This window comes from Lethenteron reissneri, chromosome 26 (assembly GCF_015708825.2).
Source record: "Lethenteron reissneri isolate LAM-NWPU_2019-01 chromosome 26, ASM1570882v1, whole genome shotgun sequence".
NCBI classification, from domain to species: Eukaryota; Metazoa; Chordata; class Hyperoartia; order Petromyzontiformes; family Petromyzontidae; genus Lethenteron; species Lethenteron reissneri.
The window spans coordinates 18,269,478-18,296,063 of NC_083804.1; the positions used below are offsets into that span (position 1 = coordinate 18,269,478).

Genomic DNA, 26,586 nt, shown 5'->3' on the forward strand with positions numbered 1-26,586 from the left:
ACACCGACCGGTTGGTTTGTGATGTTTTTGATGTTGGTATTTAAAGTTTGTGTTTGTGATGTTGGTGATGTTAATGATGTACTCCCGTCCACTTTGCCTGCAGGTGGATCGTATGCGCGGCGCTGTGATGGCGCGCGTGACATCGAGTGCACGCGATGTCGAGCGGTTTCACGCACGGTGGATGCAGCTGCGCCCGAACGCTTCTGCCCTGGAGTCAAGTGATCGTGGAGCCGGGCTCCGCTGCCTGGAGTCGCTGCGTGAGCAGCGTTCTGAGCTCCACGAACTGCTGGTGACGCGTGCCGTCCTCGTGTGAGACTCTGCCCCGGCTCCATATGCTCTCACAGTGCTGTTAAAATTATGCACACCCACCCACATTTCCCACACCCAGGATTTATCATAAAAAGTTCCATACACAGTGAGTTTTGACTCTTATGCATTGATTCTTGTGTGCACTTGATTCTCTTATATTTCTGTCATGTGTGAATTAGACTCATGTATTATTGTATTATAATTTCGTGCATATAATTATTGTAGATGTAATAATCCTATGTATTATTTATTGTGTGTATGCTCACTTCCTGGGTATTCTTCACATGCATAATTCTCTTGCATGACTATTGTGGGTGTGTGTGGCATGTGTTGCCAAGTATGACTGCCATGCATGACTATTGCCCATGTCGCTGTCATATTCACAGCTCCGACTGCCACCACTTTGATGTGGAAGAGCCAAACTCAGAGCTGATTGATGAGGTAACTGTTGTTTTGTCCTTCAGTTAACACATTCAACATTTATTTTTCTTAACCAGGATAGTAAAGATATAAATGAAATATATGTAAACAATAAAAATACATATTTAAAATAGTTTTAAGAGAGATACAGTTTCTGTTGTCTTTGAATATAAGTACACAGGTAGCTCGGTTCATCTGGTGGCACACATCTCCCCACCTGTCAATTTTTTAGATAAAGTGTGCTGACATATCTATCACGGTCATATACACAGCATATGGTCATGTCACAGGCACACATCAAGTTTCTGCATCACTCCTTCCTTTCCTCCTAGGTCTGTCCTCTCACCAATAATTATTTTGAATGTCATTGTAATGATTTATCAGTAAAATCAATGAATTAACATTGATGTTCATGTGCATGATACATCAACTCGTGCACAAATGTATCAATTGACACGTCTATATTTGGGGTTAATGGTATTCATGAGGCAGAAAATGCAAACTACATAACAAAGAAGATAATGTAGAAATGAAATCGTGACCCTCAATTGTTTGTCTTTAAATTTTGGCTAGGTGAATTACTGATGTTCAACTGCCAATGAATTCCTAGCTTAACTACAGGGACCTTCTTCTGTTTGTGCAGGTGACAGCTGATGTAGCTCAGTACGAGGCCATGTGGGGCCAGTACGAGGAATTTGTGACTGCCCTCTCTGACATGGAGAAAGAGGATTGGATATCCTTCAGGTCAGTGCTGGTTAATTAGTCATGAAGCACATGGATTTTTTTTCATCACCGATGGCATCTCACTTCTCTTCAGCCAGGTGAAGATGTCATATTAGAGTGCTGAACTCACAATCGGCTGTGAGTTCAAATCCTGGTTGGGGATTGATTTAGCCTATCCTCTCCAGAGTCCATGAAAAAATAAGTAAAACCAAAATGATTATATGATGGGGGTTTTGTGCGCAATAAATTGTGTTTTGGCTGAAACCAACAACTCATGAGCCCCTGGTTTATTTGTGGGTAGTCAACACTCAGATTTGAACCCTGTATAACAGTAGTTAAAGCTGGTGTTTAAGTGTCAAGTTTGGCTTCGATAAGGGTTTAAATGTAATTTTTGTTTGGATCTCATGCGTGTGTATCAGTTTTGCATTTGAGATTTGTATATGACTCGGGTTTATTTTTTTATTTTTCAAGTTTGTTTTCAGTTCCAAGTTTGTGTGTGAGTTTTCTGATTTGTGTTCGAGTTTCACGTAAAACATTTGAGTCTCAAGTTTGTGTTTTAGTTGTATGTGCTTGAGTCTCATGTTGGTGTGTCCGAGTCTCCAGTTTGCGCTTGAGGTTTACATCTGGGTGCGGTTCATTTCACATTGTCATTCCATGCCTCCCCGCCACCGCAGGTCCCGTTGCCATGTGTTTGAGGAGTTCCTCCTCACTTGGCACGAGCGTCTACGGAAGGCAGCCCCGACGCCAGTGATGATTCGTCTACAGAGCGACGTGGACCGCTACCGCGTTAGTCTGCCCACTGACTTGTAACCCACAACGTGTAACCTCTATTCAACATCAGATACATACACTTCCTTTGAACTCTGATCATTGTAATCTTGGCTTATGTCGTCAGTGCTTCCATATATCATCTTATCATTGTTTTTACTACCTTATACTAATTGCCCTAGTTGTTCCAAAGTTGACACCCAAACTACAAGGTCAACAAGAGTTGCGTTCATAGGCAGTAATACGTCTGAAGGAGGCAGTTCAGCGAGTAGGTGCTGACATTTGTGTTTTTTTTCCCCTTGTGTACGTTTGTGTCTGCTCATAACCTCTCCTGCCTTTATGTGTAGCAACTATTGGTGTTGATGTAATATACAATATTCATGGGCCCGTGTTACATCATGTCCCCTCGTACACTTTTGGTCGTGCAGCTGGTGGTGCCTGTGCTGAAGTTTGTACGTGGGGAGCACCTGTCCGCTGACCACTGGCTGGAGCTGTTCCGACTGTTGGCACTGCCTCGTGGCACCACCCTGGAGCGACTCACATTCTCTCACATCCTGAACTCCACTGATGTCATCCTGCAGCACGCCACTGAACTTAAGGCATGATGCTGATCGATGACATGATGACACAGCACAACAGCGTATTATAACAATATGACACCGTCCTGCATGTCACTGAGGTCAATGGACAATGCATTGTATGTTGTGCCGTGGCACAGGAGCTGAACAGTCGCGCGCAGGGCGAGGTGTCGGTGCGTGAGGCACTACGTGAGCTCGAGCTATGGGGCGCGAGCGCTGCATTCTCTCTGGCGGAACACAGGGAAGTGGAGGGCGGTTCCGTGCCCATCGTGTGCGAGTGGAGGGACTTGCTTGGGCAGCTTGCTGACCAACGCAGCCTCCTGCAGTCTCTCCGGGACTCCCCATACTATCGGTGAGACACTCGGACTTTATTTCACCTGGTAAGACCCAGTGAGCTAAACAGCTATTTTACAATGATGACCAGACAAGATGAGGATGACCAGACATGGGACAACAAGATACAAGAACGACTAGACATGGGGGGAACAGTGAGTCTTTGGGACTTAACGTACTAATGTTAAGACACGAGGAAATAGTGAGAGGCTGTAGAGCAAGATAGAGGAAGGGAGGAATAGAGAAAGAAAATTTGATGGAGTGAAAGAGAAATATTGAAAATGGGGTTTGAGGGAGAGGCAAAAAGACAGAGGTAGTAAAGCGAGCCAAATAAAGAGATAGCGAGTGTGACAAATAGGGGGAAGTAGTGAGGGAAGGAGAACTGTAGGGAGGGATGAAGACTGAATCAGGGAGAAAATGAGGGTAACTGTAAAAATAGCTAATTCTTTGTTAAACACCTTGTCCTTGGTCAAGGCACTGTTTCTAAATTAAACCAATATAAGGATAAAGGAAAAGGCGAAATGGAGAGAGTGTAGTCAAAGTGTATGCCTGCTTTAATGAGCAAGTTATGGTGGAAATGACAAATTCCTATGCCATGGTTGGGGCCAGTTATCCATAGAACCACTGTTGACTTGCCTCGGGAAGAATGATTATGGGCTAAGTTGACTCTTGACTGGGATTAGAATTCACAAACTTTGACTTGCAAATTGAGCAGTCTGCCCTTAGACTCCCTAAGAATAAGGGAGGCCTTTATGTTTGTTTTTCTGTACACTCGTGTGTCCGTGCATCTCTCCAGCGGCTTTGAGGACAAGGTTCAGGTGTGGGAGTCACGTCTGTCAGACCTCGATGAGAGCCTCCACAGCCTGAACCTCATCCAGCGCAAGTGGCTCTACCTGGAGCCCATTTTTGGGCGCGGGGCCCTACCTCGCGAGCACGCACGCTTCTTACGCGTGCACAATGATTTCCGGTACACATGCACACATGGTCTTCATTAAACACACAACGACTTGAAATCGTACAAAGATCCGCCGTATAGCCTGAACAGACTTTTGGGGCAAGTGCTGTTAGCGAGTATCTATGAAGGCCGGCATGGCACACGAGGGGGTGGGTGGCCAACACAACGCCCAGCGCACCAGTCACTTATTTGATGCTGAGTCGACCTAGGGGAGGCCCATAACTGGTTAAAATAATCGTCACTGGTGTTGGCCGTGGGCAGGAATCTAACTCGGGTGGTCGGGTTTTTAGCGCAGCACACTAACTACTCCACTACTGCTCCCTACCTCGTTAATACACATAGACAAAGACACACACAGACATGCTGTACATGCTGTACACCTCCTAGTCACACTGACCTCGGCTCCAACACATCCACCCCCACTCACAACAACAATCACCATTTGTCACTAAGTGGCGGTGACGTCACCACGACGCTTGTGCCAGGCTATGTGCACATTAAGGCCACGTGAAGTGGCGAACGCCCGCTGGCAGGACGTCACGGGGCAGACCCAGGTGCCACGGGTGGACTGACTGAGATGACTGGCTGATGCACCACCTGTGCCTCCTACTGTGCCAACTGGCTGTGCTTTAGCTACCCGGCGCTCTGCTCGGTGTTGTGAGCGTCGTTCCTCCCCCCTCTTGTACCACATGACTCCATCTCTTCTCTAGCCCATGTCGTGCCCATTTAGCCTCCTCGATCCGGCCGAACAAAAGTTGTTTAGTCATGCGGTGGCTGGGCATGCGGGCTACATAACCCAGCCAACGCAGCCTTGCCTGCTGGAGGAGCTCACCGATGGGACTTTGTCCAGATCTTTCAAGGATATGTGAGCTACTCACACAATCCAGCCTGGTTAAACCCAAAATGGATGGTAAGCAGGCCAGTCTAAATGTTTCTAACCGATGAAGATGTTCTATTAGGGGGGTCCACGTTTTGCAAGCATAGAGAAGGGTGGTAATGACTGTGGCTGAGAAGACCTGAAGCTTCGTGTGGAGCGACAGACCAGGTAGCTTCCACACAGCTTTACACAACCAATGATAATGCTGCTCGACTGATTCGGAGTGAGACCTCTGCTGTTAATCCAGAGCTGGTCATGAGCACACTGCCCAGGTATGGGAAACTGTCCACTTTCTCCACAGCTGCCCTATCATCAACTGGGAGTTGTGGAAGTGGAGTGTACAAAATACCCAAGCAGGTGCTCAGTTTTGGTGGGGCTGATGGTAAGTCCCCACCTATTAGTGGCAAGCTCCAGGTTCACCAGCAGCGCCTCCAACTCCTCCTCTGAGTGAGCAGCAATTACCAGATCATCAGCATACGTAACATTGTTGAGCAATAGGGAGCCATCCCTTGATCGCACCCGGGCATCGATCAGCCTCCCATTGTATCTGTACCAGATGGAAATTCCTCCGATACAGCTATTGAAGGCTTCACGAACTACGTGGTCGAAATAGATGTTAAGTAATGTGGGAGCCAGAGGACATCCCTGTCACACCCCAAAGTGAACAGGGAATGGCTCTGACTCCCGGCCACGTAGTTTTACCCAGGCCCGCTCACCATCATGAAGGTCCTTAATGATCATGAGCAGTGGGTCAGGGACTCCGAAAGCTCGAAGAACAACCCAGAGCCCAGGCCTACTGATGGTATCATAGGCCTTGACCAGGTCAATAAAGCAGAGATATAGGTCTTGTTCGAATTCCCTACACCTCTGCTGATGCAGACGGACAGAAAATATGGAATATGTGCAGGATCGTCCTTTCCTGAAACCACATTGGGGCTCTGCAAGCCTCTCCTCAGCGTGCTTGGAAAGGCGATGTTGAATAATCCTTGCCAGGACCTTTCCCGGCACACTGAGGAGTGAGATGCCCCTGTAGTTGTTACAGTTTGTGCGGTCTTCCTTCTTAAAGAGGGAGACCCCTAGGGCATCCTTCTAATCCTGCAGAACTCGTCCAGTGGTCCAGACTGTTGTTATGATATCATGTAGGGCAGTGTGTGCACAAACGCCACCCTCCCTTAGCATTACGCTTGGAAGATCATCTCTGCCCGGTGCCTTTCCTTGTCTCAGGCTCTGGATCGTCTTCAGTACTTCCTCAACAGATGGCACCTCAGCCGGCCCCTCACAGGGTGTGACTTCTTCCAATATTTTAATCACCGCAGCCTCAGTAGGGTCATCCCCACTTTGTCCCATGATGTTTTCCAGGTTGAGGGATTTCCCCTCCCCCAGGACCCCACGGAAATGCTCAGCAAATCTGCAAACCTGTTCTTGGGGGTCGGAGATTGGATCACCATTCTTTCCCCTAATCATGGCAATAGGTGTGGCGCTGCAGGTAACTTTTTTGATGGAATTAAAGAGCGATTTGTGATCACGGGCCGTTGAGGCAGACTTAATCTCCTCAGCAACCCACGACCACCAACCATCCTTGCAGCGCCTCACAGCTCTCCGAACCTTTGAGTGAAGGCTGCGGTAAGCCTCCTCATTCTTTGACGTGGGATGCTGTAGACGATGAGAGTGGGCCTGTCGCTTTTTCTCAGCCAGCTAGAACACCTCTGTCAGCCCGGATCTCTGAGGAGATCTGGACCATGTACCCAAAACAGCCATTGCAGCTGCATGAGCCACAGTCCTAAACCTCACCCATCTGGAGGAGTGGGGGACGATGCTAACCCCAGCCGCAAGCAATGATGAAATTCTCGCAACTTTTATCAGCTAGCTGAGACCATGCCACTATGGGTTTTGAATGGGGTCCTGGGTGTACACCCACCACCGGAGTGGAAGAATGGCAGGCGCATCATACAGATGACAAGTCGATGGTCAGTGGGCAGATTTGCCTAATTTTCTGGCAAATCGCCCGATGATGCTGGATGTAATTACCAGCGAAACGTCGTACTCAGATTGTAAATGTGGATTCACTCTTCAACACACCGGTGGGCTGAAGTAATAACTATTTGGCGTTTTGTTTACTTGACAACTACCCCGTATTGCTTGGCCGTGTCGGGTGGGGGAGGGTTTCGACACATTTATACTTATGCGATCTAACCCAAAAACCCTTATTATGAATAATATTGGTTGCGAAAGCCTAGGTGTTAAACTGACTAGTATTATGATTTCCCCGATTTGATTGAGTGTATGGCTTGGTTGATGAACAAGCATCTGTGTCACCTGCTGCTTCCCCCAGTGACATAATGAGGGAAGTGTCAAGAGACATGCGCCTGCTGACGCTGGTTGCTCGCCCGGGTATCAAGCGGACACTCTCGGCCATGCTGGACCAGCTGCAGCGCTGTCAGAAGGCGCTCAATGATTTCCTGGAGGTAACAATCGAACAAAGTTCCCCCATATAGTTTTAACACATTGTTGAGGAAAGTGCTGTTAGCGAGTACCTATGAGTGGCACATTCATAGGAACACTAGGACATGTTCATAAACATACTGATACATACGCACAAATGTACTCTAAAACTCGCCCATACACACATCGATACAGGCAGTCATCGCTTAAGGTTGGGGTTGTGTTCCTGCAAAATGCAACTCTACGTTAAATATCGTTAAGCGAAACCTATTTTCTCATAATAAACAATGTAAACAGGGGAGGTTATGTTCATCGGAAATTTCCCATCACACTTAACATAATACACGTTCTTAAAATACATATTTAATGGAAAAACTAATGATAAACTGGTGATTAACTGTAGCTATACGTAGAGAAAGGTTAGTTAGCACTAACTAGTGATGATTGTGGAGTTTGCTATCGGTAGAGTAAGGTGTTGGATTCACAGGGACACATCCAATGACTTCTGCACAGCTTTCCTCTTCTTTTCTAGGTCAAGTTGCTTAGAGTATTGCAATATATATTTCAGTTGTTTTACAGCACATTTAAGCACTGTACTCCCTGCTTACATTATCCCCACTAAAAATGTCCACATCTTGTCGAAGGTGTGACAAATGTAATACGTTTTGAAGGCTGTAATACCACCCTGATTCACCACCCTTGTTCTTTAAGTCCTTAAACTTCGTGCCATTGCCTCTATCAAAAGTAAACTGAGAGGAATGTGCCACTGATTTTGATCTTCAATCCACACTGATAAACAGACACTCAATATCTTCTCATGCAAAGTGTCATAACACCTTTAATTTGGGTTGCACAGTAATTACCTTCGTACAGATCTTAGTCCTTGAAACAGTAGGATCACTTCTTGGTCTTTTAGCACTCATGTTGGTAAGGGATGCAGTGACAAATAACCTCAAATAAGAACAAATATAGTCCACAATGAATTCAGATGAGGGTACTCTGCTGTGTACTGTATCATTCCATGTACCACTCAGCCACACAGCTCAAGAAAGCGAGGACTTACCGTACAGTATGCCCGCGTTGAGATACACTTGCAACATATGTGCGACACAGCTGCCTCGCTCTCTGCCGTGGAAAGTAGTTCTTGCTGGCAGCGACGTTAGAGTGATACCACACGATGTTAAACGTATACGAGGGTAGTAATTAGTGACTTTATAACGAAACATCGTTAAACAGGCCAATGTTAAGCGAGGATTGTCTTTACTTGCCTGCATATACATACAGAAATTCTTGTACAACCGTAAATGCATCGCATACACAAAACATCGTGGTGAATCTTGATTTGAAGCTTTCGTGACTGCAAGAATCCATATTCTTTGGTTCTTTCGGTAAAGTCACATAGGCAGACTGTTTTAAAACAGTTGGTCTGCTGCTGAGGCAGACTGTTTTAAAACAGTCTGCCTCAGCAGCAGACCATGCATTCCCACCTGATGACGGACGCTTGTGTTGCGCCCGAAACGTCGTGATTTATTTTATTTTATACCTACGTGACTTTACTGAAAGAACCAAAGAATATTGTGGTGAATGGTAGCTCATCCACTGGCTGCATGGGTGATGTCAGCCCATTACATACACTACATATAAATACAAAAAACATAGATTCTTACATGTGCAGTCTGACAGTGTAATGAGCACTGAATGCGTGCGTTCCAAACCTGCTCACACCCACACGTGCTTGTACACATCCACCCATACTCAAGCACATATACTAGTCCAGAGTGATCCTACATTTACTTATGTGTGTATGTGCATACCCACACTCCTTTGCTGTTCTTGTTGCGCCTGTGGCTGTGGTACAATATTGTTCTTACCGTGCAGGAAAAGCGATCCACCTTTCCGAGGTTTTACTTCATTGGTGACGATGACCTGCTGGAGATCCTGGGCCAAGCAACCAACCCCACCGTCATTCAGGCACACCTCAAGAAGCTGTTTGCCGGTGTGTGAACACGTGCTTGCATCTACTTTTGTGCGTGTGTGTGCTCGTGCCCATGTTTTATCGTTTGCTTGCTTGAGTATGGGTTTTGTATTTTGTGGGGAGTGGTGGTGCAGTGGTTAGTGCGCTGTGGATGTGTGCTTTGGTTGAGATTTGTTTTATTGCGTGTGTTTAATAGTTTAAATAGCCTCTTATCTCGCAACAAGAAATTGTGCACAAAGGTAATTGGATACAGAATAATGCATCATTTGGAGGCCAACCAACCCACAAGAGCACAAGAGCAAATAAGGTTTAGGAAAGGTATCTCTCCCATTGACCATGTTGAGACAATGGGCTTGGGCAGGAAATATCCCGAGAAGGGATGATGGACCGGTGGTCAAGACTAATGTCTCGATGGCAGTCAAAGGAGGGAATATGCCCAAGAAGGAGTCCACCTTCGAGGATGGTGGTGAGGTATGAGAAGCTGTAAGTCCCACACTACTGTGGGCTCACCTTAACAACGGGAGGCGAGGAATGGTGGTGGTGATGGCTAATGCCTATTCCGAAGATAAACATCTGTGGTAACATGCAGGCAAAGCCGATGAGTCGGGTCCCTTCTATGACCTCCTGTCACAGGTGCTGGCTAAAGTGGCACCTTGAGATAGAGTCATCCTATTGGGTGACCTTAATGTCCGAGTGGGTGATGATGCGGTCACCTGGTCTGGAGTGATTGGAAGACATGGGCCGGATCAGCTCAATAACAACAGTGGGAGTCTGCTCGACTTCTGTGCAGTCTATGGGTTTGTAATTACCAACGCGCTGTTTAGGCACCGGCACATCCACGCAACATCATGGATGCTCGCCAGGTCCAAGCAAGAACATCTGAACCTTATGGCGGGACCCCGGGGTCCCATAAGCCCCCAGCTCTCACATAAACATTATATTATAATGTAAACAAAAAGTTTGCTCTTTTTCACCAATGGGTCTGAAGGATGGTGGCAAGTGTTGTCTTGTTAAACTATGCATTTAAAACTGAAAACTACTTACCTGCAGTACCTCTATTTAAATACACGATCGAAAAATGTTTTACACCCCTCTGTCAATCATCGTGTTTCTCAGTGTGGATTTATGAACACACTTTGTAAACAGTACGTAAACTAGTACACGTTTTCAATGCGCTGTTCCTATTTTAACAAGTGTTTATACCAATGTTACTCTACAGAGTAGTGGGTCGCTGCTTCTCTTATCCACATTGATACGAGCGGTATGTGGGGACTATGGCTTAACCGCAAAAAAAAACTATCTACACAGATGCATACGGAGAAGACAAGTTTTATTAAACAGGAGGCATTAACAGTGCAACACATCTCCTCTGTGAAATATCTGCAGGTAATAGGATTGTCATCGATTGATCCTGGCTGCAGATATTGGTAGGTCACAAATAATAATGAAGATAAGAGAGCAGTTTCACTGTATTATGCATACCGTGGTGACAAATAAAGGACTTAAGTCATGTAGGCAGTTTGAGCAGCTTTGGATAAGACTTATGATCCTGCCCATACCCGAGCGTGGAGTGCATCGCATGCAGCTGGGGTTGGCATCGTTCCCCCCTCCTGTTGATGCCGAGGGGAAATGGGTGAGGTTTAGGACTGTGGCTCATGCAGCTGCAATGGCTGCTTTGGGTACGCGGTCCAGACCTCCCCAGAGAGCCTGACTGACAGGAGGTGTTCCGGCTAGCTGAGAAAATGCGATTACAGCATCCCACGCCAGAGAATGAGGAGGCTTACCACACCCTTCGCTCGGAGATTCGGAAAGAAAGCTGTGTGGCGCTGCAAACATGAGTGGTGGTCGCGGATTTCTGAGGAGGTGAAATCAGCCTCAGTAGCCTGCGATCACAACTCGCTCTTTAATTCCATCACAAAAGTAACTTGCAGCACCACACCTATCACCATCCTTCGGGAAAAGAATGGTGATTCCATCTCTGACCCCCAGGAACAGGTTAACTAATTTTATGAGTATTTCTGTGAGGTCTTGGGTGAGGGGAAATCCCTCAGTCCAGATTACATAGTTTGGCAAGGTGGGGATACCCTTGCTGGGGTTGTGGTGCCTCAAATATTGGGTTAGATAGAGTAAATATAAATGTGTTATTAAATCCACTATCACCTGACACAGCCAATTAGTAAGGTTTGTCACGTAAAAAAAACACATGCTAATTTGTTACTAGTTCAGCACAGGGGTGTGTTGGAGAGTAACCCCACATTTACAAATCAAGTATGACATTTCGCGGGTAATTAAAACCAGACTCATCAGGTGAAAGCCATCATTGTGGAGAATTCCTCGTGTTTCGGTCTTAAATAGAAGGGGTAAATGTGATGTCATCACTGTTAGCCAACGACATGTTAATATTTACGCGATCTAACCCAAACAAAACCTATTATGGATAATATTGGTCACGAAAGCCTTTGTGTGATATTGGAAGAAACTGTCACTCCATGTGAGTGGCTGGCTGATGTGCCCTCTGTTGAAGTAGAGAAGGTGTTCCAAAGTCTAAAACCAGGAAAAATGCCGGGCAGGAATGATCTCTCAGGCGAACTGCTGAGGGAAGATCGCGTTTATGTGCAGATTCCCCTTTATGTCATTATTACAATAGTCTGGACCACTATCCAGTGGTCCAAGATTGGAAGGATGACCTTGTGGTCCCCTTCTTTAAGAAGGGGGACTGCATAGACCTTAACATTTACAGGGGCATCTTCCTCAGTGTGCCAGGAAAGGTTCTGGCAAGGATTATTCAACATCGCCTTGCCAGGCATGCTGAGGAGAGGCTTGCGGAGCCCCAATGTGGTTTCAGGCCAGGGCTGTATTGCACAATTGCCAAAAAAATTATGTCTGTCTGATACAGCAGGCCTCTGGGTTGTTCTTCGTTCTTTCAGCATCCCTGACTCTCTGCTCACAATCATTAAGACCCTTCATGATGGTGGGCAGACCCGGGTAAAGCTTCATGGCCAGGAGTCAGAGCCATTCCCTGTTCACCTTGGGGTGTGACAGTGATGTCCTCTGGTTCCTACAATATTTAACATTTTTCAGAGAAGTTTTCCATGGCTGTACCAGAGCAATTTCCATCTGGTACAGATACAATGGGAGGCTGATCGATTCCTGGGTGTGGTCGAGGGATGACTCCCTATTGTTCAACCATGTTATGTATGCTGATGATCTGGTGATTGCTGCTGAAACGGAGTTGGAGGTGCTGCTGCTGAACCTGGAGTGTCCTACTAAGAGGTGTGTCCTTGCCATCAGTCCCATAAAAACTAAGCATCTGCCTGGGTATTTTGTGTCATCAAACACTCCACCCCTCAACTCCCCATTGGTGATGGGGCAGTTGTGGAGAGAGTGGAAAAGTTTTTATACCTGGGCAGTATGCTTATGACCAGCTCCAGTTTTACAGCAAATGTTTCACTTCGAATCAGTCAGGCAGTTTTATCTTTTCATCAGCTGCGCAATACTGTGTGGAGGCTACCTGGTCTGTTGCAACATCTGCGCCGGTTCAAAACCTTTAGGCTGGCGTGCCTACGATTCATCCTGGCATTAACCAGGTTGGATTGTGTGAGGAGCTCACAGATCCTTCACAAATCTGAACATAGTCCCATCGGTGAGCTCCTCCAGCAGGCAAGGTTGCGTTGGCTGTGGGGCATGTAACCTACATGTCCAGACACCGCATGCCCAAAAAGCTTTTGTTTGGCTGCATAGAGGGGGCTAAACAGGCATGACACGGGCTAGAAAAGAGATGGACTGATGTGATACAGGAGGATATGAAGCTGAGTGGACTTGCCAATGACTGGTAACAGCGGGGTCAAGATCGGTTTTTGTGGAGGAGGCTTGTGAAGAACACTCCTGGGTAGTTGGAGGCAGTTGCCCCCCAACAACCACGGTGGGCAGAGGAGTGATGCTCATAATAACGAGCTGAGCACCGGGCAGCTGAAACACAGAAAGTTGGCACTGTAAGGGCACAGTTGGTGCATCTGCCAGTCTTCTCAGTAAAGCCATGGCACCTGGGTCTGTCCCGTGACCTCCCACCATTGAACCTTTGATACTTGATGTGGCCTCAAAGTGCACATAGCCTGGCACAAGCACGATGGTGATGTCACTGCCGCTTAGTCGTGAATGTCGGTTGTTGTTATCTGTGGGGAGCAGTAGTGTGGTGATAAGCGCGCACTCTGAATCTCGTGACCCGAGTTCGATTCCTGCTCATGGCCTTAAATAACACCCTCATGTGTATAAACATCAGCACTGGGGAGACAAAGCTGGCCGGTCTGGTGCTGGCCACCCCCTTGTGTGCTGTGCCAACCTTCACAGGTGCTCGCTAATAGCACTTACCGCAAAAGTCTCTTAAGGCTTTACACGGGGATCTTTTTCTCTTGTGTGCAGGCATTCACAGCGTCGAGTTTGATGATGGCTGTCATCACATCATGGCTATGCGATCTCTGGAGGGGGAGTTGGTGCCACTCAGACAGCAAGTGGAGGTCACGGCTGACGTCGAGGTGACAGCTTAGCTTCCCCACCAGCGTCATCGCTACCATAAATACCAATTTTCAACACTACCAGAAAAAAAAAACAAGTTTCATTGCTACCACAAATATGCTGTCTTCACCACGAGCAACACTACGAGCAGCACGACTATCATCACCATAATCAACAGATCTTCAGAAACAGTACAACACTGCCAGTGATGCTATGAACACATTTCATACCACGTTTATCACCACCAAATAACACTAATAGAAACTATATAAGCATGAGGATCATCACCTTAATCAACATTACAATCACCACGATCATCGCGATCTTCATTTCAGAAACTCTTTCTGCGATGTTATTATCATGACTATGACTATTAACACCAGCAACTCTACCAACACGACACATACCGACAACACAAACAGCAACACTTCTAGAAGTTCCATTAATACTACAATCTTTAATGCTGGCAACAGCACTACCATACACAAGACCAGCGGTTTGTGCAATTTTCGTGCGTGATGTCCTCAGCGTTAATGAGGTGTGTGTGTGGCTCTTGGTGTCCAGGTGTGGCTGGGCACGTTGGCTGAGGAGATGCGGCAGACACTGAAGCAGCTGCTGGTGCAGTGTCTGAAGAATGGCAAGAGTGGGGACATTGACCCCTCTCAGTACCCATCTCAGGTTCGCTCACACACGTGCACTCATTCACACATACACATGTGCTCTGTAGTGGGGAATGATGCATTTATTCATAATTAATATTGATTGCTCAGCTCAATACATTCATGAAATCATGTGGAAGGAATGTTTTATTCTTTTATCAATTTGCATCACTTCTACAGCCACTAGATTGGCTCCCATTCAGAGTCAGAATCTTATTATATCCTGGAGAAATCCGATGAGCTATGAAGTTATTTTTTCACAGATGTCTAGTAGGGACGGGTCAGAAGGTTTGTTCATTGTTATACCCCTAATACATAATACGCACACCCACACGCATATTTACTCATGCACACACTTGAATACACACTCGTACCATGCCTTGGTGTGTGTCTCACGTGTTCCCGGGTGAGCAGGTTCTGTGCTTGGCTGAGCGAGTCCGATTCACAGGGGATGTGGAACGAGCGCTGCCGGCGTTGGGGCTGTCTCAGCTGGAGGTGGAGTTGCGTGAAAAGATCCAGGCATACACGCGTTTCACCGGTACACACACAGGTACGCACACATACAGATACACGAGGTGAGTTGCCACTTGTCTTCATTCATCTGATTCCAGGGGCTATTAGATGCTGACCACTTCTGGTTGTGAGGTATAATTTGAAGCTGCACTTACACCATCTTCCTCTGGCTCGATTCGCATGTCCCCAAGTGTCTGCACGTCTCTGTGTGTACCCGTTACAGACCCGGTGCTGGCGCTGAAGCTGAAGGCGCTTGTGCTCGACGCAGTGCATGCCCTAGATGTGGCGCAGACCCTCAACACAGCTGGCGCCAGAGACATCCACCACTGGGACTGGCAGAGACAGCTCCGCTTCTACATCCGCTCTGACGGAACTTGCGTCACACGCATGGTGGATGCTGAATTCCTGTACACCTATGAGTACCAGGTATGTGTGGGTGCATATTTGGATGGTGGTGCATTGGTTCATGCAGTGCTCTGTGAGGCCAATAACCAGAGTTCGATTTATGGTCACAGAAATTATTGTCACGAATATTGCTGGAGGAAAGCTTACCATGTGTTGTGTTGGTCATTGGATTGTTTGAACATGCTTCATTACGCTGGCTAGTGTGGCTTAGTAAAAGGGAGGCCCAGGACCAATTCAAATACCACTCATAACTGAGTGCGCGAACCACTATGGTACCATTCCACCCATTGCTCTTTATTTTTATGTACATATGTTGAACTTCTTTCGCACTGTATGTAGCTAACTATGCTTAACTGGAGGTGCCGGGGAAGGACAACAAACTAAACACAAAAAGTAGTTCTCAAGATATGGGTTTTCAATCTACATTTAAAAGTGTATAGGTCCAGTGGCTTCCTCATGTTGGAAGGAAGGGCATTCTAGACAGCCGCCGAATCGCATCTAAAAGCGCGCGATGCAGTGGCCGTCTTAAATGGCTAGCCAAAAGCCCCTGCGAGGATGACTTGGATTCGCGTGATGGTTTATGCTCCTTGACGATATCAGCTTACCTTTGATCTATTGCCCATTGTATTCCTCTTTCCTCCCCTCACCCCAACTCCTTTCTGGCCCTTCCCTACCCTTTCGTGGTCCATAAGTACCCTATGTCGTGGCCACTCATTCCTAAATTCTTGCACTCCTTGCCATCTACGTCTTTCTATTCTGTCACGATTTTTTGTAAACTATGTCAAGCACCTTGAGCGAGAGCACTCGATAAATATTAAATTTGATTTGATTAAATATATCCAGAAACACCTCGTTGAGTCTTAAAACTCTTTTTTCAGGAGGGTCTTGCATTGGGATTTTGACTAATTTTATGCGAGTGGCATAATTTAAGGAAACTGGAACACGAGAAAGACTTCGTCTCCATTGAGTGCCTTGTAGAGTGTGAACATCAGTATTGAGGAGACAGGCAACCAGCTGTGAGGCCAGCCACATCACCTGTTAATGTGCTGTTCTGGCCTTCACAGGTACTTGTTAACAGCATTTACCACAGCAGTCTGTATGGTTATGAAGGAGATATTTGTCTTTATATACATGATGCGCTAATGAGGTACAAATGTTTCCAAGAGTTAAGTGGACTTGCAACTGACGATTTCAGAATCGGCCTCTTTGGAGGAAGCTAGTGAATGATGCTAGGAAGCAACTGGTGACAACTGGACTGTGGCAGCAACAGGAAGTGGAGGATCAACATCATAAATTAATTTCCTGAGTGAAGCCCATTGAGCTGAGAAGCTCTATTTCAAGGGCGATTCTGCTGGCAGACAACATAAAATAATTACACAATTACATATTTAAAAAACAAACACTTAGAAATATCAATTATTTTGTCAAATTGCATTTACACTTAGACTTTAGTGATTTAAGAGTCAGCAGACTCGAGGTGCCATTAGATGAAACCAGGTGGTTCAAAAACTTTGGGACAGCTATATTAAATGATTTTGAGCCAATTTGTCTGTGAAATCTGGGTACTGTTAACAGACAATCAGATGCCTGTCGCAGATTTTTTGGATTGTCTCATGGTAATAATAGGTCAAGCAAGTAAAGAGAAGATCTTTGGACAATAAATAGCCTTGTGAATAAAAATATCCCGGTGAAAATGTCTTCTGACCTTGGTTGAAATTGTCTCTGTGTTTGTATATGTGGACAGAGGTTCTCTGCAAGCCATCTGGCTAGCATGAGAGATTCGTTCATGAGGCTATCCACATATACAAACAAAGACAATTTCAATCGAGAAGATGGATTCTGGCTTAGCAATCATTTGAAGGATTTGATAAACCATTTCGGGTCTTAATTGATTGTGTTCACGCTTACGGTGACTTTCAGACCGCATTTCATTTTCTGCTCCCCCCTCCTCTTTACCGAACATAGATGGACTCATACTCGTCCATCTGAACAACTGCCAAATCACTGTCCGTGGTGTTAGCGTTAAGAAAAAAACGCCACTTTTGTCAAATTTTCTTGCTGTAGTTTTCACACCTGATGATGATTGCTTGTGTTGCAGTGGAAACGTCGTGAGAATTTTATTGTTTTATATTTTTATTATTTTATTGTTTCCCTTCTACGTGACTATACCGAAAGAACCAAGAATAAGTAGTTATATGTGTGATGCAGCTCTCAAAGTTTTTGGTCAAAGACAAAAACAAAAAAATGTCTCTTCTTTGAAAGGTTCTCGACCCTGTACTAACCAAACTAGATGGCATGTCTTACTGGTTAACAACATTAAGTTGATCACAAATATTTTTTTACTCAAACCAATGCATATTCTCAAACCATAGTTGATCAAGAGAAGCCAACAAGATGTTGTGATCAAGTGTCAAAGGCCTATGATAAGTCAAGGAATAATTCTTCACAGTTTTGTTTGTTACGTAAACTATTGAAAATATAGTTTCATGTATCAACAATTGGGCCCAATTGATACATTTCTAATTTGAATGTATCACATTTATTTAAAACCTCATGAATATGTATATGAATAATTTCAAATCCTATTATATAAACAAAAAATCTAATGAAACGTAGTAACTGCTGGTTGTCGCAATACATAATTTGGTCCAGGGTTAGGTTCAATTCCTGTACTTCACAATAGCAGTATTAAAACACTTATACCCAGGATTTTACACATTTATCTCAATTACTAGATTTAATAATCTAGTACTTGACAAATCTGGAAAACAAAATATTTTTTAAAGGTTGTGTCAAGTATAAGACATACAGTTTATCATACAAGGGTGGGAAGGTAAAGTATTGTGAAATTTTAGATAAAGAAGAACACTTAAAGAAGGCAATGTGTAAATCATAACAGGCAGTAGAAATGGCTGAATATGATGAAAACTGCAATGACAAACTTAAGAAATAAAGTGAAGCGAGTAAAAATGATAATGCCATAATAAATATAGAATAAAATTATTTCTTTACAATCATGATTTGAAGCTTTCGGGACTCCGGAATCCATACTCTTTGGTTCTTTCGGTAAAGTCACGTAGGTATAAATTAAATTAAATAAAACAAATCACGACGTTTCGATCGCAACACAAGCGAACTTCATCAGGTGGGGCAACTACAGCAAGAAAATGCTGAAGTCGGCGGGAGAGCTGCAAATTGACACCAGGAAGCACAGCCCAGGCAGGGCCAGGAGCACTATCCCAGGCAGCACGGCAACCCAAGTAGACCAGCATTCAAGCAGGCAGACCGGCAGGCAGTCAGGCAGACCCGACAACCAGACCAACAGACAGGCAGGGTGCCATCAACTCCAGGAGTCCAGAAGGCAGGCCGGCAGACCAGTCCATATACCGATAGGTCAGCAGCGCAGGCCGATGGGCCAGTAATGCAGACGGGCAGCCAGCAGAACAGGTTGGCAGGCAATCCAGCAACCCAAGTAGGCAGACTGACAGCAATATCAGGCAGGCAGCACTGGCAGTTTCCACGCTCTGAGCAGAGTGTCGGAGTAGGTACAGCACAGCCAGTTGGTGTCTGTTCCCGATCATTCATGTACCATCCTCTGTGTCTCATGTGTGTCCTGTGCCTTCCCAGGGTAATGCCCAGCAGCTAGTACACACCCCACTCACAGACAAGTGCTACCTGACGCTGACACAGGGCATGCGCATGGGGCTCGGTGGAAATCCCTATGGCCCCGCCGGCACTGGCAAAACCGAATCCGTCAAGGCACTGGGTGGCCTATTCGGCCGCCAGGTCCTTGTCTTCAACTGCGATGAGGTGAGGATGCACACTGGCAGGCATGGTACGGGCATATGCACTGAGTGGGTGAGTGTGAATGTGTCACCAAGTGTTCAGTAACTCACCTTATTTAAGTAAAAATGTACTTGTATAAGTTTAGTCATTTACCATTTCCTATACACAATTGTTTTTCAAGGATGTGGGAATGGGTTCTATGTGTAAAGTGTGTGAAAGTTTGTGTGAGTGGGTGTTTGTAAGTGGAAGTGTGATTGGGAGTGTGTTCAAGAGAATGGGACCATGTATGTGTGTGTGACTAATCATAGTGAATGTGTGTGTGTTGAGAACAACTTCCTACCTCCTCAGTGGTGCTGGACGGTAACGCTGTGGTGGATGTGAGCAATGCCATGGAGGGAAGGCCAATTCCAAAATCGGTTATTCCCCTCATGGCGCTTGTAGCCACCACAGCAGCCAAATGGGGACTCTGGATGGGTGCGAGGGGCTAGTAAGCTCTCTACCTTCAATTCAACTACTACTGAACTACGTGCAAAATATAGAACAAAGCTTGTGCCGGAGGCCCTGGAGGGACAGGCGTCTATGACGTTTCCTGGCCAAACCCCATTTTGCAGAGCCAGGAGACTGAATTCTTATCCTCAGGGTTCCTCCACAACAAGCAATAAGCCACTTCGAGTGGCCATGTGGAATGTTCGAACGATCACTGAAGAGGAAAGGCTGTCACTCCTCTGTCGGGAGCTGGACCGGTACTGCCTGGATCTCTGCCTGTATTCAGGAAGTCCTGTGGACTGGCTCTGGCTCCAGTCACCATGAGGGGTGGACAGTCGTCTTCTCGGGGCAGGAGAGTTCAGGGAGTCGCAATTCTTCTGAACAAAAGAATGAAGGGGGCGTGGGAGCGTCACGGTGAGGTGTGGAAAGCTGTAAGCACCAGGATATTGTGGGCTCACCTTCCAATCGACCAGAGGCGAGGAGTGGTGGTGGTTGCTTACGCCTCCACCAAAGATGAACATGAGTGGAGGGATGCAGGCAAGGCCGATGAGTCAGATGCCTTTTATGACTTCCTGTCACAGGTGCTAGATAAAGTGGCCTCTTGGGAGAGTCATCTTGTTGGGTGACTATAATGCCCGAGTAGGTCATGATGCTGGCACCTGGGCATGGGCCAGATCAGCTCAATAACAACCGTAGGAGGCTGCTAAACTTCTGTGCAGCCCATCGGCTTGTAATTACCACCGCGCTATTCCAGCATCGGTGCATCCACACAACGTCATGGATGCTCGCCGGGTCCAAGCAAGAACATCTGCTGGACTATATCGTGGTGGAACAGCAGATGCGGGCCCATGTCCTTGACACCAGAACTAACATGGACGTAATCTGACTACTGACGATCGACTTGTCATCTGTAACATGTGCTTGCCTTAGTGTACACCATCGCTTGCAGCTGGGGTTGGCATCGTCCCCACTTCCTGATGCCTAGGGAAAATGGAGGAGGTTTACGACTGTGGCTCATGCAGCTGCAATGGCTGCTTTGGGTACACGGTCCAAACACTCCCAGAGACCCTCGCCAACAGAGGAGGTGTTCCCACTGGCTGAGATAAAGCAACAGGCCCACCCCCACCATCTACGGCATCCCATATCAGAGAATGAGGAAGATTACTGCAGCCTTCGCTCAGAGGTTCAGAGAGAGAGCCATGCGGCGCTGCAAGGATGAGTAATGGTTGCGGGTTGCTGAGGAGATGGAGTGTGCCCACGGTCACAAATCACTCTTTAACTCCATCAAAAAAGTTACTTGCAGTGCCACACCTATCACCATCATAGGAGGAAAGAAAGGTGACCTGATCTCCGACCCCCATGAATAGGTTTGCAGATTTATTGAGCATTTCTATGAGATCTTGGGGGAGGGGAAATCCCTTAGCCTGAAAAACGTCGTGGGGCAACGTGGGGATGACCCTGCTGGTGCTGTGGTGCCTCAGATATTGGAAGAAGTAGTCACCCCCTGTGAGTGGCTGGCTGAACTGCCATCTGTTGAGGAAGTATGGAAGGCGATCCAGAATAGGAGACCAGGAAAAAAACACTGGGTAGAGATGATCTACCAAGCAATATGCTGAGGGAGGTTGGCCTTTGTGTGCAGATTGCCCAATTTGACATAATAATTACTGGATGGGTTCCGCTGGATTGGAAGGATGCCCTGGTGGTCCCCCTATTTAAGAAGGGGAACCGCACAGACTGGATCAACTACAGGGGCATCTCCCTCCTCAATGTGCCGGGAACGGTCCTGGCAAGGATTATTCAAGATCGCCTTGCCAGGCACGCTGAGGAGAGGCGTGCGGGGCCTCAATGTGGTTTTAGACCAGGGTGGTCTTGCACAGATGCCATATTTTCTGTCCATCTGCTACCGAAAAGGCATATGGACTTCTAACAGGACCTACATCTCTGCTTTATTGACCTGGTCAAGGCCTCTGATACCATCAATAGGCCTGGCCTCTGGGTTGTTATTCATACTTTCGGGGTCCCTGACTCTCTGCTCACAATCATTAAGAACCTTCATGATGGTGAGCAGACCCGGGTAAAGCTATGTGGCCAGGGTCAGAGCTATTCCCTGTTCACCTTGGGGTGTGACAGGGATGTCGTCTGGTTCCTACAATATTTGACATCTTTTTCGACCACATAGTTCAAGAAGTCTTCCATGGCTATACCAGAGGAATTTTCATCTGGTACAGATACAATGGGAGGCTGATCAATTCCCGGGTGCGGTCGAGGGATGACTCCCTATTGGTCAACCATGTTATGCATGCTGATGATCTGGTGATTGCTGCTCACTCAGAGGAGGAGTTTGAGGCACTGTTGCTGAACCTGGAGTTTGCCACTAAGAGCTGGGACCTTACCATCAGTCCCATCAAAACTAAGCACCTGGCTGGGTATTTTGTGCCATCAAACACTTCACCCCCTCAATTACCCATTGGTGATGGGGCAGTTGTGGAGAAAGTGGAAACGTTTCCATACCTGGGCAGTATGCTTATGACCAGCTCTGGTTTGACATCAGAGGTCTCACTGTGAATCAGTCGAGTGGCATTATCTTTTCATTGGCTGCATAACGCTGTGTGGAAGCTACCTGGTCTGTCGTTCCACACTAAGCTTCAGGTCTTCTCGTCCACGGTCATGCCCTTCCTTCTTTATGCTTTCGAAATGTGGACCCCCCCCTAATGGAACATTTTTACCGGTTATAAACATTTAGGCTGGCCTACATAGAATCCATCCTGGGTTTAACCAGGCTGGATTGTATGAAGAGCTCACAAAACCTTGAAAGATTTGGACAAAGTCCTATTGGTGAGCTCCTCCAGCAGGGAAGGCTGCGTTGGCTGGGTCATGTAGCCTGCATGCCTTAATAGCTTTTGTTCGGTTGGATCGAGAGGGCTAAACAGGTGCGGCACGGGCGAGAGAAGAGATGTAGTAATGTGGTACAAGAGGATGTGGAACTGAGTTGACTTGTCGATGACTGATACCAGCGGTGTCAAGATCAGCCTCTGGAGGAGGCTTGTGAAGGACACTACTGGGCAGTTGGAGGCAGTCGCCTTCCAGTAACAATGGAGGGCAGAGGAGTGACGTTCACAAGAACGAGTGGAGCTGCCGGGCAGCTAAAACACAGCAAGTTGGCACAGTAGGGGGCACGGGTGGTGCATTGGCAAGTCATCTCAGTCAGTCAACTCATGGCACCTGTGTCTGTCACATGACCTCTTGCCAGCGGGCGTTCGACACTTCACATAGCTTTAAAGTGCGCTTAGCCTGGCACAAGGGCCGTAGTGACATCACCGCCACTTTGTGGTGAAGGGCGGTTGTTGTTGAAGCGAGTGGGAGGGTGAGTAGAAGTGTGCTTTATGTGTGTGTAGATGTCTGTGGGGAGCGGTAGTGCAGAGATGAGCGCACTGCGCTACGAACCCAGCGACCCGAGTTCGATTCCCGGTCATGGCCAACACATGTGACAATTATCTAACTGGTCCTGGGCCTCCCCCAGGGCAACTAAAATAAGTACCGTATACAATGTATAAACATCGCCACTAGGGAAACAAAGGTGACCATGGGTGTTGCTGGCCCCCAACCCCCTTGTGTGCCGTGTCGGTCTGTATCGGTGCTTGTTAACATCACTTGCCCCAAGAGTCAGTTAAAGGTTATACCCAGATATCTTTGTCTTGTTAGGCCTATGCTCTGCAATTATATTCCACTTTTTACTTTAGGCAAATTAAATTAATGAGTTTAAACGTGGCACAATGAAAATAGGAAAGTAAATACATTTCATTAAAAAGAATATGTTCTATAATCAAATAACGACCATGATTTTTGTATGGATTGTAAGTAATAAATACATGAATGTAAATGAGAAAATATAAACTGTTTCATATTTGCCACTGACATAATCATCGCAACAAATGGAAATTAACGAATGGAAATTGTAAAATAATTTAATAAAGAAGGCTTAAAAGTTGGGGAGAAGGTAAAGATGTGCTCAAGAAGAGTTGTGTACAACAATCTCGCTAAATATTTGAAGGTAATATTTTGTAAGGACAATGGCAGCCAACGGCGGGAACATGCTCCAGAGGACTTCTAATGCTGAAATGGAGTTATGAAAACATGTTGTGCACAGGGGATTGGTTGATTGGTGCATCACGAGATCGTGACAGATGTTGCCTGCTTGTGGAGGCCTTGGTTCAGCAGTGGATAGATCTTGACTGATGATGATTATCATGTTGCCAGGGAATCGATGTGCGAGCCATTGGACGGATCTTCGTGGGGCTGGTCAAGTGTGGTGCTTGGGGCTGCTTTGATGAGTTCAACCGTCTTGAGGAGACAGTGCTGTCTGCCGTTTCCACGCAGATCCACACCATCCAGGACGCGCTCAAATGCCGTGCGCACAGCTGCACCCTGCTTGGCAGCCAGGTGTTCTGCGTGGTGTGGCTTGATGTGACGTGTGGTATATGGAATGGTATTTAACTGAGAGTCGTGATTTATGCTGTAACGATGTGAGTTGTTACATGAGTGGTTTAATGTTTGGTGCGATTGTATGACGTTTGTAGGAAAGAAAATGGAACAAAAACTTTTTTTTTAAAGCATGGAAAGATGCATGTTTGGCAGTTACATAAAGAGACAGAGAAACACTTGGATTAAACAACATACGTGGGTTAAATACATAATTTTAATTGTTAAAAAGAGTACATTGCTCTAAGGGATGTTGGCCTATGGTTAAATAGAATGATAGTAACAGCCAAGGGAGGGATCTCACCCAAGAGGAAGTCAACTTTCGTCCGGAAATGAAATAATCATAGTTGATTATGATTGTAACAAGGCCACAAAAAGCATTAGGAAAATAGCTCATGCCTCTAACCACCCTTCCTTTCCCCCAAATTGTCCCTCACAAGGTTGTCTTAGACCACAATTCAGGTATATTCATCACCCTGAACCCAGCCGGAAAGGGCTATGGCGGCAGACAGAAGCTGCCGGACAACTTGAAGCAGCTATTCCGGCCCGTGGCGATGACGCGGCCGGACAACGAGCTCATTGCATCTGTCATCCTGCACTCGGAGGGGTTCACAGATGCTCATGCACTCGGTGCCAAGCTCTGCGCCATCTTTAGCCTCGCCAAGTAAGAGAGCGATTGTGGGTTTGTGTCAGGGAGCAAGTGTGTTTATGAGTGAGTTATCCGTGGGAGAGTGTGTTTGTGAGAGTGAGTGAGTGTGGGTGAGCAAAAATGGGGTGCGGTAGTGTAGCGGTTCGCGCCCTACACTACGATCCCAGCGACCTGAGTTCGATTTCCGCTCAGAGCCAACACCAGTGACGTTTATCTGAACTGGTCCTGGGCCTCCCCTGGGCCGACTCAACCTCAAATGTGTACCTGGTGTCATGTGTAAATGTCGACACTGATGAGACAAAGGCGGCCGGGCATGGTACTGGCCACCCACCCACTCGTGTGCTGTTCTGGCCTTCATAGATGCTCACTAATAGCACTTGCCCCAAAAGTGTTTTAAGGCTAAACAGGGGATCTTTGTCTTTGTGTGGGTGAGCAATAAAGCGCTTGAGAATGTGTGAGTGGCCAAACAATTGTTTGTGTAAGTGTAGGTCCAAAAAGATCTGGACACAATCCCATAAGTGAGCTCCTCCAGCATGTGAGGTTGTTTTGGCTGGGTCATTTAGTCCACAAGTCAAGCCACTGCATGCCCAAGCAGTTTCTGTTTGGCCAGATAGAGGAGGGCTAAACGGACGTGGCACAAGTTAGAGAAGAGATGTGGTGTGGGAGGGTTTGAAGCTGATTGGAGTCCTTAGTGACTGGTCCGTGTGTTTTGTTTCTGTGCCTGTGTTGATCTTGTGCAGGGAGCTGCTGAGCCCACAGCAGCATTACGACTGGGGTCTGCGTGCTCTAAAGACAGTCCTCAGGGGCTGTGGCAGTCTCTTGCAATCATCGAGGCAGGAAGGAGCTGACAAGAAAATAGGTTTGTTCACACGTGTCTCTGTACGGCTCCTAATTTTAAATAATATTTATCTCTATTTATCCAAGAAAGCTTTGAGTCTCAATGACTTAATACTCGAGAGTAAGTCTACTGGGAGATGGAGCGATTTGATCAGTTCGTGTGTAGGTACCAAATGAAAGATGCAACATAGACAAGGAAGAAAATAGAATAAAAATCAAGCATATGCATGGCTTCTATAATACTCTTCAAAACGTGTTAGTACTTAGAAGTAATTAATTTGTGATAACATGTTTCAATCCACACCAAGAGATGATGTTACATGTAATGATGTCATCATTGGAAATGGAGGTGTGTGGGCTTCGGCCGGTAAGGTGCAAACGTTTTAGTGATGGGTTTCGTCTAGTTTTTATAGGGTAAGTACGTAATAGCAACGCAGATGTTTACTATATTTCATATTGGATCATCATTACATGAATTATTGTGCCCCCATGTTTCATGCAGACAGATGGACAGAGGAAATGTAATAACTCTTTCAAGCTTAGTTGAGCAAGTTGTTCTTATCAGCAAATATGTACCTAGGTTATGTATTACATGTTGTGCAATAATAACAAAAGAAATACATTTACATACGAGGACGTCATTAAAGAGCGTATTCATGAAATATATGGGAGCAGCAACACAATAACATCACTAGAGTGACATGATATGCTTAACCATAACTTGAAGCTTTTAAAGTAATTTCTTCTCATTCGTGAAACTTAAAACATGTATTGGACAGCCTTGGACACACAGCCCAGGTACATATCTGTGGAGCTTTTAGTTTGTTTAAGGAGCAATTCTCCTGTGCGGAGGTACTGGAGCACCCAGGCTGTGTCTCGT

At 46.3% G+C, this 26,586-nt stretch overlaps 1 protein-coding gene across 4 annotated transcripts in view; it reads left to right on the forward strand.

The window, feature by feature from the left end:
• Positions 1 to 26,586, forward strand: part of DYNC2H1 (dynein cytoplasmic 2 heavy chain 1) — a 182,025-nt gene that overhangs the window by 24,408 nt on the left and 131,031 nt on the right. For all 4 annotated transcript variants that reach the window (XM_061560348.1, XM_061560350.1, XM_061560351.1 and 1 more), the window contains exons 23-39: positions 104 to 309; positions 696 to 750; positions 1,373 to 1,473; positions 2,127 to 2,238; positions 2,649 to 2,819; positions 2,939 to 3,150; positions 3,928 to 4,098; positions 7,296 to 7,428; positions 9,284 to 9,401; positions 13,800 to 13,912; positions 14,457 to 14,570; positions 14,966 to 15,101; positions 15,288 to 15,490; positions 19,097 to 19,279; positions 23,999 to 24,181; positions 24,661 to 24,884; positions 25,610 to 25,728. In XM_061560348.1, the coding sequence (XP_061416332.1) occupies positions 104 to 309; positions 696 to 750; positions 1,373 to 1,473; positions 2,127 to 2,238; positions 2,649 to 2,819; positions 2,939 to 3,150; positions 3,928 to 4,098; positions 7,296 to 7,428; positions 9,284 to 9,401; positions 13,800 to 13,912; positions 14,457 to 14,570; positions 14,966 to 15,101; positions 15,288 to 15,490; positions 19,097 to 19,279; positions 23,999 to 24,181; positions 24,661 to 24,884; positions 25,610 to 25,728 (2,554 nt within the window). The remainder of the gene's footprint in view (positions 1 to 103; positions 310 to 695; positions 751 to 1,372; positions 1,474 to 2,126; positions 2,239 to 2,648; positions 2,820 to 2,938; positions 3,151 to 3,927; positions 4,099 to 7,295; positions 7,429 to 9,283; positions 9,402 to 13,799; positions 13,913 to 14,456; positions 14,571 to 14,965; positions 15,102 to 15,287; positions 15,491 to 19,096; positions 19,280 to 23,998; positions 24,182 to 24,660; positions 24,885 to 25,609; positions 25,729 to 26,586) is intronic.